Genomic DNA, 22,981 nt, shown 5'->3' with positions numbered 1-22,981 from the left:
GCCTCTGTCTTCCTTCCACGATTGTGAAAAATACACCTCAGCGTGCTGTTCTTCCTTGTTATTCATGAATCCTGTGGGATCGGGAAACACCATTTTATTTAGTTTAATTAATGTGTGCATTAACAATGTGCTTGTCGTGTCCTTTGCCAGAAGTTTATTTGTTCCGTTTTGATCGCCTTCTCTACCGAACGTCGCTCTGCATTGCACTCACTGCATCGGTCATTCCATAGCGCATCATTTTGTTTGTCTCTTGGCTGTACAGAAACAACAAAAAATATTCCGAAATAATTTTCTGATCGATTAAAAAAGGATACAGTTCTACTTAAGGTCCATTCACGCAGATTAAACCGAGCATGCATCTGAAGTTTTGATACCTCATGTGTGAACGGTAGGTATGTCAAAACTTCAGACTAGTTATTCCGTCTGGGTCAATGGATTAGTAGTAAATCTATGTGAATATGACACAAGCATTTAGTCCTGTGTAACTCGCTATCTGAGAACATTGCAACAATTCGCGTGGCAACAGTTAGCACATGATCCACTACTACACCTTTTTGTGCCGCTAACAAGTTTACTCCATGGGCTTGGCACATATTAAATACCAAAACTTGACTGCAGAACAAAATTATTTGGAATTCTTGCATACTAATTACCAACGATTATCCACATGAACCACTTTAGTTTGGACAGTAGTCTTTTTATTCAGGTTTATTCACTTTATCATTAATTTTCTTTGTTTTTGCCTCCTACCTAGTGGCGCCAAGTCTGAGCCAGTGATTGCTGTACCGGAAGTGAGTGGTGGGACATCTCTGGAAGGCACCATTGGTTTCCTCCTACTTGCTTCCGATGGTCTCTGGAGTGCCTTGGAGACCATACACGGCCCTGGCACAGCTAATCGGGTATGCTAGGAGTTAATAGATTAAATAAATGGTCGTGCTTTTTATTTCAAACTGTATGTAAATTTAGGCTGATGAATATGACTAAATTTTATATTCTACAATGATATTGTAAAAATGAGCTCTGATTTTTGAGGTTTAAAGACCTTAAAAGAAAACTCCATAGCTAGAAAGCAGTAAGACTAGTATGGACTTTGTGTTCAGGTAGGTTCGATTTACTTTTGCACTAGGAATCTGTCAGGGTTAAGTCATATGTAATATGTGCACTGAGGGGAAAGTGATTGTAAACAATACAGCAGAATAGGTCAAGGTTGTGCTGTGTAAAACCTCCTGTACAGGTGAGGCCACATGAGGACTTGGGTACTGTTATGGATTCATCACTTCCGTTGTGGTTTTCATCCACTTGAAACATTTCTGGTTCCATGTATTATTATTATTGTGGTTTGAGGGAAATGACGGTTATTGTTGTCAAAAGGTAAAAAGGTTAATGTTTTAAATGAAACCGGAACCGGACGACGACAAAGCGGAAGGAGGAAAAAGAGAGTGGAGCGAGAGAGTTGGGGAAGAAGCTGGTTGCTTTGCGGTCTGGATCGAACGTTGTCGAGCAAGAGTCACGTACTTTGGGTTTCCTGGGAAAAAGGATTCCTGCGATAAAGTTGTTATCGCTGTGACTGATCATCCTGCGTGTCAGGTTTGGCGTTGGATTCCGAAGAATCATCGCCGGGTCGTTGCGACTCGAGGGCGAGCCGTCGGCCATTTTGACTCGCGCGCTTCATGCGTCGAACAAACTTTCCTTCCTTCGTCAGCCGTTTCCACCGCTTTCAGACGTATCTGTGGTGTGTGTGTGCATCGAGGTTTTTGACGATTACTTTGTGGCTCGCCGACTGTGAACAGTGAAAGTTCATACCTGGAGGGCGCCTTTGGATTTCCCAGTCGCCGTGAGTGCGCCTTTGTGCTGCTTTAACCACGTGACCCTTTTCTCCGCTTTGGCCGCGTGCGCCTTTGTGCCGTTTTGGGCGGCGTGACTGTGCCTGTCATCTGAACGAGATTCTGGTTTCGATTCGACATCGTTCCTATGATCACTGGAGGGGATCGGCTCTGAGCTCAAAGTCGGGAATATAGATACATTGGGGAATGTTCTTTTTCCACTCACTTGGAGCACAGTGAGTTACCTTGGACTAGCTGATGGTACCATCATAGGAGATATATTGATTGTACTCTTGATTCCTATTATTATTGTAGTTATTCTTGTGTGATTTTTAATACAATATTTGTTTGTATTATTGGTGTTTGTATTATTTGCAATTGGTGTGGTTTCACCATTGATTTTTGACACAGGATAACATATTTTTCTGCCGTGACACCTTTCGGGGCTCGGAGGTACACCGTGACCAGGGGGTCGGGGAGGAGCACGTAACAGGTACAAAAGGCACCAAGAAAACGCTTCGCGCATTTAAATGGACAATATACGGGCCGTTTTAGCCAAGAGCTGCAGGCAATGGCGTGATTGTGAGCTATGGAGCCCTGGAGATGGGCGGAACTCTTTTGTGAGGGGCAGCCCCAAAGCCCTACATGAGGGGGGACCCAGAAGATGGTGCCATCCCAAGACAGCAATGGAGCATTTGGCACAGAGAAGAACACATCCCATCCTCTGCTTGGCTGCCCTCTCGTCCACTGGCCTCTTCATCGCCATTGCTCTTTGCACCTTCATCCTGTGCCACACCAGCCTGCACGGGTTCAGTCCGTTCCATGTTCATGGCCACTAGCTGGGTTTTAGTACGAGTTTATTTCATTGTACATAAGTTTGTGTGTTTTTTCTTCCTCTTTTCTTGTGTTCAGATTTTGAGTGGAGGTTTGTGCCATACTAATTGACTATCCTGTCCTTCCCTGTCCCCCATATTTCTTTCATAATAAACCAATAACTGCTAACAAACATCTTCCCACCTTTGCCTTCCTGAACATGAACATTGAACAACCGTCTGTTTCGGTTTGGATTTGAGAGATCCTTGGGGAATCATAATAGTAAATTCTAACATCGTTTTGGCATTCGCGGAGGTCTTTACCAGACCTCTGGCTTAGGACAGTCTACATTAGCAGACCCTCTCACGTGGCAATATGTTTGCTTGTACAAGGCAGTTGTTCATGGTACCTTTGGTGTACTGTGGTTTCATACACTGTATTTAGGCCTGGTTAAATAGGTTCTGTATTTGAAGCAGGTTTTGTCTTGCTGATGAAACTTTCAGGCAAAAACGTGTTCAAAAATGATGTTTAAAATATGACCTCGCATACTCGTCTTCAGTAATTATTTTATTTGACAAATCAATGGATCTCTCTCTTCTCTCTCTCTCCAGACTTTCATCGAAAAAGGGTAGTGATTGTACTGGTAAACAGAAGGGTTTTCTAACTGCCAAGAAGGCAATTTGTGTTCGACATTGTTCAAGTATCTAATTCAATTGAAATAAAATATAAGCTTTAAGGACGAGAAAAACAAACAAACTTTTTTTTTTCCTGAGGTTTACTGCAGGTGATGCACACTCTTTTACACTACCCTACGTTATATGTTAAATTCGTTATTCGTACCTGTTTGTGTGTCCTTTATGACATCCCTAAAAACAGTAGGTTTCCTGTTTGGAATGGTTTTCAATTTTGTTTGACTGCGAGACGGGCTAAAACAATTACCTAACTCCTGTCTGCGCATGTGTGCTTGGGATGAGATTCTGTACAATTTTACAAATTCAGAGCTAAGGTAATGTTGAACTGCAGGTTCGTGTTCCAATTTGTGTTCTAAATATAACATTCAATTGAAATTAAGTTGTCCCTCGATCATAGACGGACAGACAGACGGAGACAAAGTGAAGCAATGCTTAGCCGCACTTTTTGCTTCACGCGTGTGGGGTAATTACTGTGCCACTATGTTCAAATGTATGTACAGTATCGACTGTGAATTATAACATTGAGCTTGCCGAAGATATTTGGAATTATTTGTAGAGCTACGGATGCTAATGACCTTTGTTTGAAAAGGATGTGACCATTTCAGAATATTCAGGACAACAAATAATATTTTAGAAAATGCATATAATTTTATAAAATTGTCTCTCGTTTCTCCAGGAGCTTGCCATCCTGGTAGCACGTGAATTTCTATTGCGGTCATCAGTGACGGCAGTGGCACAAGTGGTGGTAGAGCGTGTAGTGCAGTTGCACCAAGAAACGCGGCTGGAACGAGCAAAGAATGATGGGGAAACTCATGCAATTGAGCAACATGATGATGCAACACTGCTCATCAGAAACCTGGGTTTCCCACCTGGAGGCCAAGCCCTAACAAACAGCAACTCAACAGGTATTGTTGAATGCAAGTGGAGGGTTGGATCAAGATATGCTATCTTGGTATAACTAAACAGGTTAGATGGTGCTTTTTCTTTGGTAATATATATATATATATATATGTATATATGTATATATGTATATATGTATATATGTATATATGTATATATGTATATATGTATGTATATATATATATGTATATATATATATATATATATATATATATATATATATATATATATATATATATATATATATATATATATATATATATATATATATATATATATATATATATATATATACTGAAACGCAAAAGAAACTTACCACCTTTGAAACCTTTAAATATCAACAATAACACTGCGTGTAGTAAATGTGTGAACTTATTTGTGGACAATAGTGTCCTCACTGTCAGACAAAACGGTCACGGATGGTCACTTGAACCTTCAATGGTCACTTCATAGCACAGCTGTTGAACAGCCGTTTTGACTGTCAGTGATTAGCCAAGGGGTACGGGATGATTTTAATGAGCTGCACGTGATGTCTTGATATTGGCTTTAAAAAGGCCAGTGCAAAATGGGCATTTCAATCAACATGCCACGATTGTCAACGGATCAACGGCAGGGTGCCCTGGGCATGCTGCAAGGCGGACTGAGCTACCGTGAGGTGGCACGTCGCCTTGGCTGTTCACACCAGACGATATCGGCCCTGGTGGACAGAGACACCCTCCACAACTCTGCAGATGACAGACCTCGATCAGGGAGGCCAAGAGTCACCACTGCAAGGCAGGACAGGCAGATGGTCCGAAGTCACCTGCGGGATCGATTCCGTCCAGCATCCCGCACTGCGGCAGAAACTCCGGGTACTCCGTGTCGTGAAAATCAAGCTCAGACACGACTTGACCTCTGGGTAGGTTTAATATCATTTAGATCTGTAGTACATCCTGTAAGAATACATGCATGCAACAGGCATTAAAATCAGAGTATTTCATGAGCAATGGTCGATTCAATATAGCAATGGTCCAACAGAGAGGACAGTCAGCGCAGCATTTAGGGGCGTACATACCATTCAAACTACAGGACTATGTCACAGTGAGTTCCGCTGGAGTGTCTGCGTGCCCCGGTTGTCCCGGGTCTTATAGACGCCCCTTCTGTAGCGAGCACACCCTGGGTTCACCTTGGTATAATTTCACTACATTCTCCCCGCCGTTAGAACTATACTGCCGCTCGGCAGGTTGCAAGCAAGCATCAGCAATAAACGAATGGGTCACGTCAATCCACATCAGTCGGTCCACCCGTAGCGGTCGGGGCGGCGAACTTCCCTGCCAGTTCGTGTTCGGAATCTACCGGGCACGGCGTCCCCAAGCCCGGAGTCCCCCGCGTCGGAAGAGCCGCCGGAGGTGGGAGTCGGAGGGGGCGCCCCTGCGCCTTCGGGCACGGGAGTGGGGAACGACGGGAGTAACGGTGGTAGTTCCATAGGGGAAGCTTCGGTAGAGTCCATAGACTCGTAGACGGGTTCGTCGATATCCCTGTCGTCGTCCCCACATGGGGCGAGATGGCGTACGGAGACAGTAGACTCGCGGCCATCCGCCGTTAACACGCGAGCATGCTCGGGATTAGCCTGGAGGACCTGCACCTTGTCAACAAGGGGGTCGTACTTGCTAGCGCGAACCGCTCGTTTGAGATAGGCGGGCCCCGGTTCAGCGAGCCAGCTGGGTAAAGATTGGATACTGCCGGAGCTTCTAGGGTGGTGGAACAGTCGTTCGTGAGGAGTCTGGTTGGTGGCAGTGCATAGGAGAGCCCGGATCGAGTTTAGAGCGGCAGGTAGCGACCACGCCCATTTATCGAGGCCTCGGCCGAGGGTCCGAAGGCTTAGCATGACGGCCCTCCATATAATCCCATTAAAGCGTTCGATCTGCCCATTCGCTTGGGGCCGGTATGGGGTGGTGTAGCTCGAAGCGACATTATGCTGGAGCAAGTAGCCCCTCACTTCCTGGGACAGGAACACCGCACCCCGATCGGTATGCACATAGGCCGGATACCCGAACATAGAAAACAAATTCTGCAGGCACCGAATAACCGTGGCAGCCGACATATCCCCGCACGTGTAAGCAAAGGGGAATCGGGAATACTCATCGACGATAGTGAGCAGATAGCGAGAGTTGCTCGACATTGGCAGCGGCCCTTTGAAGTCCATCGCCAAGCGCTCCCACGGTCTAGTAGCCCTAACGAGTGTCCCCATAGGAGGGTTATAAAAACGCGGTTTGAGTTCCGCACAGATCGCGCAATCAGGGCAGATGCGGCGGATGTCCTCAATCGAGTACGGCAGATTGCCCTCGCGCACAAAATGCGCGAAGCGCGTTACCCCGGGATGACACATAGTGCCGTGCAAAGTGCGCATCCCCTCCAAAGTTACAACCCCCGCGCAAGTGGCCGGCCTCGATAAGGCGTCAGCGACCAGGTTATCCTTCCCCGGGCGGTATTTGATGGTGTAGCAGAAGTCGGCGAGTTCGATACGCCAACGGGTGATTTTCTCATTCTTAATGCGCTGAGCATGTAAGGTGTCGTACATAAACGCAAGACTCTGTTGGTCCGTGACGATTTGGAAACTCCGCCCAAGCAGATACGGCCGCCATCGCCGAATTGATTCGACGATCGCGTACGCTTCCTTTTCGACAGACGAATGCCTCCGCTCGGCGGAGGTGAGAGTCCGCGAGAAGAAAGCCACAGGGCGGCCTCCTTGGGAGAGAGTCGCCGCTATCGCATGATCCGAGGCATCACTCTCCAAAACGAAAGAGGCACTCTCGTCAATCGTCGCGACAGCGGCGCCAGCGATGTCGACTTTAAGGCCCTCGAAGGCCGCCAGGGCGGCCGGGCCCATGGGGAAAGTGTCGCAGGCCACGAGGTGGCGGAGCTTCGCGGAGAAATTTTGCACCCACTTTGAGTAGTGGGCGAACAGCCCTAGAGCGCGTTTCAGCGAAGCCCGATCGCTAGGCGGAGCCATATCGAGCAAAGGGCGCAGACGCTCCTTATCCGGAGAGACGGAGCCATGGGTCACGGTGTACCCCAAAAGGTCTACCGTGCGTAGAGAGTATCGACACTTAGCCGCATTCATGGTTAGGCGATATTTCCGCGCGACCTCGAGGAAGCGTTTCAGATTAGCGTCGTGATGCTCCTGGTCATACCCACATACCGTAAGATTGTCCAGATAGACAAAGACATCGGTCAAATTCTCCTTCGCAACGAGGTCATCCATAGCCCTCTGAAAACAAGCGACTCCGTTAGTTACCCCAAAGGGAAGTCTCGTGAACTGGTACAACCGCTGACCCGATTCAAAGGCTGTAAAGACGCGATCAGCCCTAGAGATGGGGACTTGATGATATGCACTACGCAGATCGAGAGTGCTATAAACGGAATACAGGGCCACCTGGCGTACCAGGGCGTCCATCCCCGGTAAGGGGTAGGCATCCAGCTGTGTAAAACGATTAATCGTCTGCGAATAGTCGATTACCATGCGCCGGCGGTGGGCCTCACTCCGCACCACTAAGACTTGGGCCCGCCACGGTGACCTACTGTGTTCTATAATACCGTCCTTTAAGAGCAGGGCCGTTTCTTCCGCAATGAATTGCGCGTCCGCGCGAGAGTAGCGCCGCGATTTGACGGCTACAGGGGTACAATCAGTGGTCAGGTTGGGGAACAGTGAGAGTGGCTCCATGTCCATTTGAGCGAGGGCGCACACAGCGAGCGTGTCCGGCCCACCGAAGTCTATTTCCAAACGTCCATGCCGCTTAAGGAAATCAAGTCCTAACAGAACGTCAGCGCATAACGCAGGTAATACCATGAGATACACATCCGGGAACGTGCGTCCCTTTATCACAAGTTTCAATCGACACGCCCCTTTTGTGCTCAACCGAAGTCCCTGAGAGACCATGAAGATCCGGCGGGTTGTCCCGAGAACCGGCCACCCATGTTGATGCACGAGTCGCTGATCGATAAAACTATCCGTGGACCCCGTGTCAATCAAAGCTTGCGCAAAAACGCCCGCGACCGTGAGCGGAATGATGGCCTGCGCAAGGCCAGCAGACCCGGCAGGTATTGTACCGGCCGGGCGAGAAGATCGCGCCTCGTGGGTGGATCCCACGCCGGCTGCAATCCTTCGGGCAGCGTCGGCAGGTTGGGCCTCAGCAGGAGCATTGAAGTCCGTTGGCTCATCAGCAGTTTCCTTTGCCAGAGTGGGTGTGTGTAGGTCGTAAGAGCAGCCGCCAGATGGCGCTCGTGTCACGTGAGAAAGATCTCTGCCGTCTGCAGATTCATATGCCAAAGTGGGTGCATGTAATTCGTAAGAGCCGCCGCCAGATGGCGCTCGCGTCACGTGAGAAAGATCTCTGCCGTCTGCAGATTCATATGCCAAAGTGGGTGCATGTAATTCGTAAAAGCCGCCGTCAGATGGGGCTCGAGTCACGTGCTGTGTTTGCCGCACATCGAGAGGAATTTCCAAAGCAGGAGCATGTCGCTTGTTTGAAGTAGGCGTTCGAACGCCAGTCAAGGTCGGTCGCGCTGTGGCCGGTCGCGTTCGCGCCATTTGTTTCGGCGGCCCGGTGTATCTCACCAAGGTCGGGCGTGTAGCCAGAGGTCCGTGAGAAGGAGAGCGGCTCTTCAAAGCCTAGTGAGGCGCCCCGTCCGGCGCTCGATCCGTTGGCTCCGCGATGAGCCCATTCAAGGTCGCGCGGGGACGCGTGCCCCGAGCGGCCTTCCTGCAAACCTTTGCAAAATGGCCCTTGGTGGAGCACAGGTGGCATGTAGCCTCCCGGGCCGGGCATTCAGAGCGAGGGTGCTGCCGATTCCCGCAAAAATAACATTTTGCATACCGGTCAGGCCGTGGCCGGGCAGCGGCGGCAGCAGTGAGGCCGGAAGCGGAGTCCGCTTCAGGAGCTCCCAGAGACTCGGCCGTAGTGGTCGGGTCCTCCTCCGTATCCTCGGCGGTAGCCCTCTCCGGTCGCGCGAGTTGCGAGGTCCCCGCCACGACTCGTGGGTGATCATATGCGGTGGATTGTTCTCGGGCATCTGTGTATATGCGTGCCAGCCGTAGTGCTTCTGTAAATGTCAGATCCGCGACCTCCAGGAGACGGAGCCGCAAGACTCCAGAATTAATTCCGGAGATGAATGAATCTCGGAGCAAGTCGTCCTGCACTTGCTCGTGGGTCCGGACGTCCTGCACGCAGTCTGCCAACAGGTAGCGCAACTCCTGCGCGAAGCGATCGATCGATTCAGATGGTTGCTGTCGCCGCTGAGAGAGTTGATGCCGGCCGTGCACAGCGCTCCGTGTCTTTACGTAGAGGCGCTTCAGCTCGGCCAGAGCCGTAGCGTACGTCCCAAATCGAGAAATGTTCCGGAAAACGGTGTGATAGACCTTCGACTGTAACACGGACAGCTTTATCGCTGCGGTGGGCTCTGTTTCGTGAGCAGCAAAGTAATTCTCCAGCGTTTTGAGCCAGTGAGTGAACTCCGATGCTGATCCCTCAGCTTGAGGGTCGGCTCCGAGAATCGGTACCACGATCATCTTGTGGTCAGCCATTCCGGCGATCTAAATGATATTAAATGTCGTGAAAATCAAGCTCAGACACGACTTGACCTCTGGGTAGGTTTAATATCATTTAGATCTGTAGTACATCCTGTAAGAATACATGCATGCAACAGGCATTAAAATCAGAGTATTTCATGAGCAATGGTCGATTCAATATAGCAATGGTCCAACAGAGAGGACAGTCAGCGCAGCATTTAGGGGCGTACATACCATTCAAACTACAGGACTATGTCACAGTGAGTTCCGCTGGAGTGTCTGCGCACCCCGGTTGTCCCGGGTCTTATAGACGCCCCTTCTGTAGCGAGCACACCCTGGGTTCACCTTGGTATAATTTCACTACACTCCGGTTCTCAGAACGAGAATTACTCGTTCAAAATGAAGCAAACCAACAATTGCTAATTGAAACATTGGCATTTTATTGATGACATGTCAAGTTTTTGACCAAGATACACCATCTCATCAGTTTGTTCTACAGTACAGAACAGCAGAGGGTGCAATATCAGTCCCCTTTCAATAGCGTGTGTGGCCACCATTGTTTTGGATACAGGCAGTGCATCGTCGGCGTATACTGCCTACCAGTCTTTGGATGGATTGCTGCTGGATTCTGTCCCACTCAGTCCTCAATGTCTGAACCAGCTCTGTCCATGTCCTGGCCCTGCCAACTACACGTCTCCCAAGCTCATCCCACAGGTGCTCTATGGGATTCAGGTCAGGGGAGAGCGCAGGCCACTGCATGGTGTTGATTTTCTCGCCTTGGAGAAATGCAGTGGTAAAGCGAGCAGCATGGGGACGAGCGTTGTCATGCTGAAAGGTTCTCAGTTCTGGGTGGTCTAGCAGGAATGGCAGCAGATGAGGTCGCAGGATGTTATCCACATACCGCTGGGCGTTAAGATTCCCATCCACAACCACCAGTGGCGTCTTGTACCGGCCTGATATGGCGGCCCACACCATCACACTTGGGCCACCCCACCTGTTGGCTTGACGCATGCAACAATCAGCATATCGCTCGCCAGTTTTTCTCCAGACACGCTCACGCCCATCAGGACTGTCCACACAGAACCTTGACTCATCGCTGAAAGCGACCTCGTTCCACTGCACCAAGGTCCACCGCTGATGCTGCTGGCACCATCTCTGTCGGTTGCGGCGATGGGCAGCCGTCATCACGGGGCCTCTGTATGGTTTTCTGGCAGTCAGACCATAGTCATGCAGTCGTCTTCGTGCAGTATCATTGGAGATCCGTGGGTTTGCACGCCCCGGAGTTTCTGCCGCAGTGCGGGATGCTGGACGGAATCGATCCCGCAGGTGACTTCGGACCATCTGCCTGTCCTGCCTTGCAGTGGTGACTCTTGGCCTCCCTGATCGAGGTCTGTCATCTGCAGAGTTGTGGAGGGTGTCTCTGTCCACCAGGGCCGATATCGTCTGGTGTGAACAGCCAAGGCGACGTGCCACCTCATGGTAGCTCAGTCCGCCTTGCAGCATGCCCAGGGTACGCTGCCGTTGATCCCTTGACAATCGTGGCATGTTGATTGAAATGCCCATTTTGCACTGGCCTTTTTAAAGCCAATATCAAGACATCACGTACAGCTCATTAAAATCATCCCGTACCCCTTGGCTAATCACTGACAGTCAAAACGGCTGTTCAACAGCTGTGCTATGAAGTGACCATTGAAGGTTCAAGTGACCATCCGTGACCGTTTTGTCTGACAGTGAGGACACTATTGTCCACAAATAAGTTCACACATTTACTACACGCAGTGTTATTGTTGATATTTAAAGGTTTCAAAGGTGGTAAGTTTCTTTTGCGTTTCAGTATATATATATATATACAGTGAAACCTTGACTTACGAGTTTAATTCGTTCTGTGACCGAGCTCGTAACTCAATTTGCTCGTTTCTCAAATTAAATTTCCCCATTAAAATGCATTGAAATGCTATTAATCCGTTCCAGCCCGCCAAAAACCACACCAATTTTTAAAAATATATACAGTATATATAAAAATATCTCGCGCTTTATATTTCACCTTTATGCAGCATACAAGTTGGCAGGATGGCCTGGACTGGAGGTACGCACACTTGACTCTAAACTGCCTGGGTTTGAATCCCGACCCAGCTATAACCTGTCATGTCGGTGTTTCACAGGCAGGGTGATTCATCAATGTGTGTACCGCTAAACTGGGCGCCCCGTTTGCGTCCCATTAGTTGTTGGATGTTAAGGATCTCACCGTGTCTTCCACAAAGAGAAGGCGAGCTATCGCCGGCACTCTGAACAAGTTGTGGCCTGGCATGCTCTTCTCCTCTGCCGTTATATACGTCCTCCTCGGCATCTTTTTCCAGAAGAGCCCTGTCTCGTCACAGTTGAAGATTTGCTGGGGGATGTATCGTTCGGCTTCTATCAGTTCGGCAAAAGTTATAATAAAATCTTCAGCTGCCTTCACATCCGCCTCACCAAGTCGACAACACGCACACCTCGCTCATGTTTTTCGACGATTGCGTGTTTTATATCCAAGCACATCATCCTCTTCTTCTTCTCAGTACTGCCCTTGGCACTCAATTTCTTAGGACCCATGGTTAAAACTAAGAAATTTTCCAAAATAACCAACATGCGAAAACAAAGCAGCAGCTATATACGGCAGAGATGCTTGCACGGCAAGATAACCACGTGACCGGAACCCACTTGGTGGCGGGTGGCGTAAGCTCGTAACTCAGATCTCGGCTCGCATCTCAAAGCAATAAACCGCCCGAGCGACAGCTCGTATCTCGGAAAACTCGTAAGTTGGTGCACTCGTAAGTCAAGGTTTCACTGTATATATATATATATATATATATATATATATATATATATATATATATATATATATATATATATATATATATATATATGTATATGTATGTATATATATGTATATATATATATATATATATATATATATATATATATATATATATATATATATACATACACACACACACACACACACACACACACACACACACACACACACACACACACACACACACACACACACACACACACACACACTTGGAGTTGGTACACTTAATCATCAAATACAAGAAAACTTGTACCATCTTGAGTTTGTAGAGTAGAGTAAAATATAAATTGAGATTACAACAGATGCATAGGCATTGTAGCATTCTCCCCATAAATTTGTGCAATGGATTGTTGTTCGGCATTCCCTGATACCTTAGCTTCACTTTACTTTCCAACAACACAGCATTAAAGCATATTCCTATTCGAATTTCACATTATCTCAACTGCCCAAATGAATCGAAAATCTTGCCGCTACTGGCATACCTGTGGGTACCTTTTGCATTTTCCTCCTGGACTTGGGCCAAAATTATCAAATGGGATTATTGATGAGACTTGTGTGATCTGTGGTGGATAAAGCTCTCCCGATGGCCTGCTTGAAACTGGTACTTTTCTTCATGTTGACCCCAATAAAGTCCAAGGTGCTGTATAGAATGGAGGATAATCGATTGGCGTCTTTTTGGCGGAAAAGCGTTAAGCTTGGCAAATTTTGCCTTATTATGTAAGCTGGCTGCTAATGGTGTACAATCCGGTACCATTTTAATTTGTTATTAATGGGTCTTTAGAGCGACAGATTGCTGCCCGGCCCTCCGTTTGCAAAAATAAATGTTCCCATTATTATCCGCTGCCATTATTCATATTCCAAACCCATTGAATATCCTCTTAAGTTGCAAGATCGCTAATAATGGGGTGAAAGCATTTGCCTTGGTGCTGTACTGTTTAAAATAAATGTACTGTAAAGACCAAGTTAAAAAAACATAATTTTACAAATGTGACGGTAAAGTGCATTTGTGTAGATTGCCTTGTTACCCCATGCTCGTAGCGCAAAGCAGGTTAAGCAATTGGTTCACCTTGTCTGTCTATCAGTCTATTTAGAAGGAACTATTTCTTTTAAATTCAATAGTACTGGTATATGTTGAACTACAGTATGTTGAAATTCAATAGTATTTTTTTTTTTTTTTTAAGTACTGGTATATGTTGAACATTGAACCACCTTTCGAGACCATTTTTCCCTGCAGAGCAGGCGTTGGCCTTTTTTTGGGCACCGTGGTCCCCTTTTTGAAGCAATGTTTTATGGCCGTATACTCTTCCTGCAGCCAACCCTGTTCGTCACCTCTTGCGACACACAGGGAATTACCAGTGAGCTGGTAATCAATTTGCCGACCTCGGAAGGATGACAGGCTTAGTCAACCCCCCTGGTGTTAATTCAGCGATCGACCGGGATTCAAACCCAGGATCCTAGGATCCCAAGCTGGCACCCTAACCGCTAAGCCCAACACCAGGCTGTATCTGTTGAACACTAATTGGAACATTAATTGGAACCTGAGGTTTAGCAATTCTTTGGCTCTAAATTTGGCAAATTGTACGAAGTCTCGTCCTGAGTGCGCATGTGCACAGCACGGTAAAGCAATTGCTTCAATCTGTCTGTCTGGCAGTCAAACAAAATTGAAAATAATTCCAAACAGGAAAGTTACTGTTTTTAGTGATGTCATAAAGGACACAAACAACAGGAATGAATACCTAATTTATGTGTTATATAAGGTGGTGTAAAAGAGGGTGCATGAATGGTGATAAACTTCTGATTAAATGTTTTTTTTTGTTTTGTTTTTTTTCAACATCATCCTTTAACTAAAACTAAATTTTTTGGAATTTAATTTCATATTTGAACACAGTAGAACACAAATCGCCTTGTTTGCACTTCCAAAAACCCTCAGTTTAGCAGTACTTTAGCAAAACGTTATGCCTTCTCGACCAATCAAATTTGCCGTGTGCTCTGAGGGTGAGTAACGACAAAATTCAAAGGATTCAGACAAAATGGTGGCTCTAGCGATGCAACGCCAGCACTAACTTTATCCAAAAAGGTTTGTTTGCTTTGTGCATCTTTTTCTCAAAGATTGTACCAAAATCGTCAATTTCTCCCAGAAGAATTGGCAGAAGGTTCAATCCATTTGACCCATCAGCTTCGTATGGTTATTCAAAGTTCACAAGCAAAGCTAATATAGATCGTTCTCCGAAATTCAAAACAAGAGTTGAAAAGACCCTTACCACAGTGTAAGGTGTTTTATGAATTATCTTCTTTATATTTGTACATGTGGCAAAAAACAGTTAAGAAACCTAATTGTGTTCAATGGAAATGGGAGCTTGCAAAAACTATTTAAAACGCTCGGTGGTGAAAATATTTTGGACCCTTTAAGAGGTGCTAGATTCAAATTTAAAACCCATTGAACATCCCATAAGAAGGAGACACGTCCTCCTTCAATTAGACACACCCGGTTTATGCACACGAGGTACGTTAGTAATCGGAGGTAAAGAACAGATGGTAAATTCTGCCATGAGAAACGGCAAATCGATGTGGCATGCTATGGCATAGATTTGGCAAAGGGAGAACATACTGTACACTCGTCTTGCCCTCTTCATCGCCATTGCTCTTTGCACCTTCATCCTGTGCCACACCAGCCTGCACAGGTTCATGAGAGAACATGCCACACCAGCCTGCACGGGAACATGAGAGGCTTTGAGAGGGGGGTGCGGACAGAGTGGGCATGAATTGGCAGGATTCTAATTCCAAATTTCTAAATTGGACAAACGTCGATGAAGATCAATCAGTGGGTGGTAAGAATTTTTGTTCAAGGGATGGAGAAAGGTGATGCTGTATCTGCGGGATAAAGGTTGGTGGACCAAGCACTTAGCTGACAGTTTTTATGCCTCCGCCAGCGAAGTCGCCGGAGGCATGTTTTCGGGTTGTCCGTCCGTCCGTGATGGATTTTCGTTACCGCGATAACTTAAGAACGGCTAAAGGCAGCCAAGTCAAACTTGGTAGCAGTATGTATAATGATGTAAATATAAACAGATTACATTATGGGGTCAAAAGGCCAGAGGTAATTTTTCGGTAAATATTCTGTTACTGTGCTCGCTTGTGACCTAGTGATGGGATTTTGACCAAACTTGGTATAAGTATAATATATTATGATTCAAAAATGAACTGATTAGATTTCAGTGTATCGAGTTCTATGGTTGTCAGGTAAAAATGAGATACACCTACTTGAGAACAGCTGAAGGGATTTCAATCAAACTTGGTCCAAGTATGTGTAATGATGTAATAATGTGGGAGGAGACATATCGGTCAACGTCGTGACGTCGAAGAGTGCCGGTGTCGTTGAAAATAATCTTTGTGAAGAAGATGAGAATTAGATTGTGATGATAAAGAAGAAGAGCATGGTGGTGTTCACCTGATGGGGAACTCAGAAAACTTAATGAACCATTTTAAAATGTTTTAAAATGCCTTTACAAGAAGAAGGAAGAAGCATTTATATTCAATGAATATTCACAGTTTGGAGACATTGAGCAAAGGGAGGGGGAAAAAAAAAAGAATGGAGTACAGGAAGTACAGGCAGAAGGAAATTCAATAGAATGAGATTGTTGTAGAGTGAAAAAAATGTTTTTGCAGCAAGAGGGGAAATAGGATAACATTGAGGAGGTATATTTCGGACGAAAGAAGCAAAACAAGGAACACGGACACAAAAGGTAGTGGGCCTTAATCAATTCAAACAAATTCAACAAATGCATCACAACAAGGTACAATTTAACACAGAAAGTTGGGCAGAAACATAAACAGCAACACAGGGACGAAGATATAACAACAACAACAAAAAAACATGACAGGTACGGTTCAGAAAACATAGCTTCAATAAGATGGAAGCGTCAAGTGCAGATTCAAGCACACATGCAAAAATCCCCGAACCGGAAATCATCCTCTTTGCTGCATTTAGTGTATTTGAAGTTTGTTTTCTCCGGAAACCTCATTCTTGTGTGTTTTGCTTATTTCAATGGTGCTTATATTATGATCACAGATCTGAGTTTTGCAGGTGCTCATACTTACCCTGTGTCAGTGCCATACTCGACTGGGCAAGGCCATCCAGGAAAAACCAGCGTCATGTTGTCCTTGGTCATGCCCTACTCTGGGCCAATCGTCAATGGCAGCCACAGCACCGGCTCAACTAGTGACGATGTTACACCAAGCAACCCCGTTCTCAGGTAAATGTGATTTCTAGTGTTTCCTGAAAGTTACTAAAATAACCACGTGGTTGAAAGACTCCAGATCAACTTATCCACAACATGTCACAAATGTTAATAAATTATGTTTAAATACATTATTGACTCTTTTTTTTTTTTGCAACCTGTTTTTAATCCACCTTGTCAGTAGCCGTCTGACAGATGAAGTTTTCCGATCTTTGACCGCATCATGTAAACGGGGAAGTCAATTGGGCTCATCGTGTATCCGGTTCAATTTTAAGGTGCTTGAGCTTAACAGCATTAAAGGCCAATGTATTGCCATGGCCTGTTCAACTGCTGATCGTGTAAGCCTTTTAACATACCCACATGATTTTAACATACCCACATGACCAACTTATAGCGGTTGAATAGGTTTGGCAAAGCAGACGGTTTTGCACAGATTTCAAAAGTCCTACACAGCACTCTGTACTTTTCAGTTAATATTTCAGTGAAATGTTTTGTCTAGCAACCTAATTCCACGTCTATATTTTTGCAATAAACGTACAGAACAAATGTAAACTAAAGGAAAATGCCGTATCAATAAATGTTTGAGCGAAAAATCACTCCATTGGCAACTGTTACACCGACTAACATTTGGCATCATGTGACCGTCAGTGGCAATAGGACTAGTACATCTACGAGCAGTGCCGTTGTACAGCCAAGTGAGCAACAAATTAAGTCTGTTTTTGCCTTAACGGTTAAGGTGGCTGATTCAAGATCTTAGGGTATTGAGTTTGAGCCCCTGTCGTGCCGTTGCGTAATACCAGGTGGATTGGCTCAGCCTGTTATCCTTCCGAGGTAGTCAAAATGAGTACCAGCCTACTGGAAACGGGGCACCGCATCAGCTGCATAGCCGCTCTTCCAGCAATGATGCAACCAGCAGCCACAGGCTGCATATAAAATAATAAAGTACCAAATTTGGGACGAAAGCAACACCCCAAAGCATATGCACTGCTTTGGCCAATCCTCACAGAAAAGTGGACAACTTTAAATTGTGGTGAATTAATAATAATAATAAATGCAATAAGAAGGGGTAATGCCCAACATAAATATTATATATATTATATAATGTTCCTGGAAAATAATAGCATTAACTAGGCCTGTGGCAATGCCATCTACTCTACTCCTCTTAACATTTTCAGTTAGTTGCTGATTTGCTTTCACAAAACCAGCAAGAGTCCCGTTCCACACCAGAGACAGCTGAGACTTGTCCGTGTGAGCAATGTTGAACTAATGTCGTCACCATTGCTTTAACATTAATTCAATTACCCTTTGATATGTGGGTATTTTGAAGTAGGCTCGTCATCGTATCCGGGTCAACTTTAAAGTGTTTCAGCTTAACAGCATTAATGGCCAATAATATGCACAATTTTATTATAAACGTTATTAGGCCTGCGTACCTCAGTTTTCTGCTGCCTTTCAATGTCACAGGATGCAATTATTCCATCCGTGCCACTGTCTGAGTCAGAATCATCTCTGCGTCATTTGTGTCCAATTGATATGGCTCAATCCAGCCTCCTCCATATTCACTTCTTCAAATTCTATGTTTGATTCTGAGCATAGGAGCTCATATAATATTCTAGATTTGCTGAACCGTTGTTATCCATTGTGCTTACTAAACATCGAGTTATGTACACGGAATTCCAAACTGCTATAACAGGCTGTACCTCCGTTGATGTCATTGCTATGGGTGGTGAATCTGTCCTGGACAGATCTCATCCTATGCTAACAGGATATTTGAAACTGCGTAGAAGTTGCCAGCACCCTCCATAAGCATCTCTTTCCAGAACAGAACCTAATGATTTCTATCAAATCAACACCAGTATAACTCTTGCTCTGTATTTTGCTTTACACTTTAGAACCATATAAAGCGCCTTCTACATATTAATATTACGTACACAAAAAGGTGGTAGGTTTGACCCTCCCATACCCTTCCAGTATATACCGGGCGGGTATTTTTATCACACCTCTCCTTAGCACTGTGACTCGGCAGATGTAATCTCCTGTTAGTTTGGCTTTCACGTTTCAAGATGGCATACATGTCGTCCAACAAAATTGTAATAAGTAGGAAAAACAACAACATTTTATAGCAGCGATTTTAATGCACCAAATATGCAACAGCACAAACCCTACCTGATGTGTATGTATTGTGCAGATGGCACTTGACTCAGACTCCGTACAGGAGAGGCATGAAGGCTCATATTATATATTATTCTCTCTGGGATATATAGATTGCAGTAGATCTGGGCTTGGTCCGCAAAAACGTCAGTGGGAGGGAGAGGAGAGCAAGGGAGTTAGGAGGGCATTAACACAGTTACCAAGTTTCTTGTAGAATGCTCGCCCAGTGGCTTAAGCACTCCATTCAAAACCATTGATATGAATGACTGGCTTGGCAAGTGCTAGATGGCTGCTTGGTAACTGAACACACCAAGCTTCCTCCCTATCAGTTTTGTGTTAACCAGCAGGAGCACCTGTCTCAAATGGTAATCATATGCGTTTGTGATTTATATTGTGTTACTTCTGGTAGGGATGCCCCACGAAACACCACAATAAGCTATTTATTTATATACATTAACAGTTTTTTTTAAAGGAGGGAAAACCCCTTGGGGAGGGGATATTATTGGTGTTAATATTGTTTGAAATAACATTAATATTATGCTGTTAACATTTGTATTGTTATTACTTTTGTTATTAGAATCGGCCTTGGAAAAAAAAAATGCCATGATTAGGTATCTTAACACGGATATGCACCTTAACACGGATTTTGCCCAAGACGGAAACCCCCTTGGGAGGCGGGCAAATGAGGTCGTTACAACCTCCATTGTGAGACCCTTAATCCTCCGGTCAAGTTTGGTTGAGATTGGATAATTTATGACTGAATGTATCGCGGTCAGATAGACAGACGCCAAATTCCGTATTTTAGTATTGGCTGCATCATTTCTGGGGGCGCAGCTGTGCCGCTGATGCAATGCCCCCATTACCAGTCAGCTGCTACTCATTTTGTTGACCATGGAAGGATGACAGGCCGAGCCAACTCAACTGGTGTTAATTCAATGGAATGACAGGTTAGTATGATGTGAGACTAATTTACAAACTCAACCCTCTTGAAAACTTAATGGTTTTAGGATTTATGTGGTTCTGTCAAATCCATGTTGATAGCTTTAGGTTTTGTTTTATTTTGCTTTGTTTGAAGTGATCTTAACTGAGTTAACCAAATGTTCTTGCTTGGTTGTTTCATCCCTGAACCCCTCCATTGCTTGCCTGGCCTTCCAGTGGGCCGAGCCCACACACCACACTGCAGTCACATACGCACAGCTCGAGCTCCAGTTCTGGTGAAGGCCACCTTTTCCGAGGCCCGAGGCAGTCTAGCCATGTACCCCCTGACGAAGATGGTCACGTAGAGCCATATGTTGACTTCTCAGAGTTCTACCAACTCTGGAACTTGGAACATGGAAATCCAGCAGGAGAATTGACCTGATGAATATACAGTGGAACATTACGACACGAGTGTGCAAGAACGACACCTCCAACTTCGGCTGTCTTGGGATTCTTGATCTCATCATAATATTACAGAGAAGCGAATACCGTACAACTGCGACATTTGTGGGGGAAATGTTCGTGAAAACTGCCGTGAATTCGCGAATGTCGGGGCATTGCTTCAATGGGAAAAAGGGGATTATGTTCACGTGGGCAAGTGATTCATAAGGGAATTTTTTTTCAAGTTTAAGAACACTAATGCACATAATTAGTTTCATAAAAAATGCTTACAAATAAATATAAAAATACTGTCGTACAGCAGATAAGCTCTCATATTTTAACAAATTGTACATTTTTTGAGAAAAGCATGAAATTTCTAGCATAGTTAGTATATACCATAAGGTTTATTTTCAGATGTGGAGGGAAGTCAGATTTGACCTCTGAGGGCCGTGAGAGGTCAAATACAAGATGGCCACCAGTTCCCCAAGGGTAATGTTCAAACGTGCTTAATTTTGGAACCAAACAGTGTAGAAAAACAATATAGGTGTCATTTCCAACTAAATTGGGGATGCCCATTCATTTGGTGATACTTTTGAGATCGCCAGAACTCAAGGACATGCATTTAGGTCAAGGTCAAATTACGTTAAATATCTATTTTTATGATACTGCAGTTGGAACTGCTATTGGAAAAAGTTCATTTGAACTTTTAAAACTTTATTTTTTTCAGGTACAGGGAGGGATAGGTACAGAACACCCAAAGACCAGAAATGATGGAAAAAAAAGTGTTTACACTGCAAGCAATGATGCAATAACCTCTGAAAAAATAACTGTAGTTAACCAAGTATGTCCACCAAAGCTTACATTAAATCAAGTGTAATGATGAAAATTGGTAACGATCAAAATCTAACAGTCTCCAGAATAGAAGCACAGTGCAGTGCACTTGAGTGCAGCTTTGGCACTTGCAGCGTCCAGTGCACCCTTTCTTGCAGCCACAGTGGATCGATTTTGGCACGATTTTGATGCTTCAGGGAGAGTGCTCCAAAGAGGCTGCCACCCAGTTGTCTCCTTTGTCCAGCCCCAGTCAGATGGGTCTGGCATCTCTGGATCCATGACCAATGCCTGGTTCCAACATTTGGCCTGGTAGCAAGTGTGCTTGATGTGCCGCTTGAGTGCTGCCTGTGTTGGAGGAATGTTCTCTAGAGTTCTACACTTCTGTGTGAAGAGCTGTTTCCTGGCATCATTCACTTCCGTGCTCTCACTGGTTCGGTCGTACATCAGCACCACAAATCGCTCTAGCAGTAACATTGAGCCTTCACTGACCTCACTTGGCATGCCTAGGAGTTCATTGAAAGCATCATTCACCTCTGGGAAAGACTTCCAAGTTTCCCAGGCAGTCTTCTTTCCTCTGCCAGCGAATGCAGATACAGTATCACACCCGGTGAAAGCATGAAAGATTGGGAGAGTCGGGCACTGTGGGGGATTCAATGTGGCAACCATTTCATGAACAGCTATGTACCGAAAGCTTGACCCGACACCAAAGGCAACCCACAGCTCATCAGGAGCATCCCCAATTTAGTTGGAAATGACACCTATAATGTTTTTCTACACTATTTGGTTCCAGAATTAAGCGCCTTTGAATATTAGACTCGGTGGACTTGCGGCCATTTTGGATTTGACCTCTCACGGTCCTCAGAGGTCAAATCTGACTTCCCTCCACATCTGAAAATAAACCTTATGGTATGCACTAACTATGTTAGAAATTTCATGGTTTTCTCATAAAATGCACAATTGTTGTTGTTATCCGCTGTACTACTGTAACAAATTCAAAAAAGTTACCTAACTATTTTGCCGTTGAGTGTCGTGTTATTTCATCGAAAATGAACCGTTTGTTTTGCTTCGATCTTGCGTGGTACCCAAAGCATGTCTTGATCCCGGAAATATTTGCCATTTTAACCGCTCAGAGTTTAAGCTTGAAGGAAGATATTCTATATTACCTTGTGAAGATACACGTTGAGTTTAAATTGCATAATTTTAAACATCCTTGCATCATAGTCCTTGTGTTAGAATTTTATTTTATTTTGCATCCAAAATAAAAGTTAATTTTTACTTACCAGGAACCAGCCTCACTGATTGGTGCGAGATTTACACCATATATTCCACTTTAAACTTGTACGTGACTAAAGGAATAATGAGACTTAAAACTATAATTAGATATATAATTATATTTCGTAATCACTCCCGGTTCCCGATCAAAAACCTGTAATAAAATAATTATGCAAGACACCAAGCAACCCCACTCCCCACATCATTACCCATCATTACCCTCCCTTCCACACATCTCCCTGCTCTCAAATGTTGTGTTTGTGTGCTTCCCCTTCTCTCCCCATCTTGTTTTCCACTCCCTCTTTTTATATATTTTGTTTGTCTGGTTGATTTGTTTGTGAAGTAAATGTTAGCTCTTTCACGAGCCTCGATTCAGTATACAAAAAAAAAAGAAAAAAAAAAAGTTCTCCTCCACTCCTTCCCCCTCCCTAACCCCTCCGGTGCGGAGGGTTTGCGATCATGTCTGTGAGGCAGGCCTTTTCCTGAAACATAAAATATCAACA

The 22,981-nt window shown here is 45.1% G+C and overlaps 1 protein-coding gene across 6 annotated transcripts in view; it reads left to right on the top strand.

Annotated features, from left to right (window-relative positions):
* TAB1 (TGF-beta activated kinase 1 (MAP3K7) binding protein 1) overlaps positions 1 to 22,485 on the top strand; it is a 53,484-nt gene extending 30,999 nt beyond the window's left edge. For 2 of the 6 annotated variants that reach the window (XM_078774305.1, XM_068110417.2), the window contains exons 9-12: positions 755 to 899; positions 4,005 to 4,233; positions 16,712 to 16,880; positions 20,172 to 22,485. In XM_078774305.1, the coding sequence (XP_078630431.1) occupies positions 755 to 899; positions 4,005 to 4,233; positions 16,712 to 16,880; positions 20,172 to 20,376 (748 nt within the window). In that variant the 3' untranslated portion in view covers positions 20,377 to 22,485. Of the gene's footprint in view, positions 1 to 754; positions 900 to 4,004; positions 4,234 to 16,696; positions 16,881 to 20,171 lie in introns of all 6 variants that reach the window. The other 4 variants (XM_068110415.2, XM_068110416.2, XR_013622861.1 and 1 more) reach the window with 3 other exon arrangements.
* Positions 22,486 to 22,981: the final 496 nt, after the last annotated feature.

Source organism: Myxine glutinosa, chromosome 3 (genome assembly GCF_964187855.1).
Source record: "Myxine glutinosa chromosome 3, kmMyxGlut1.1, whole genome shotgun sequence".
NCBI lineage: Eukaryota > Metazoa > Chordata > Myxini > Myxiniformes > Myxinidae > Myxine > Myxine glutinosa.
The sequence above is the reverse complement of the archived record's forward strand: the minus strand, read 5'-3'. Positions and strand labels throughout refer to the sequence as shown.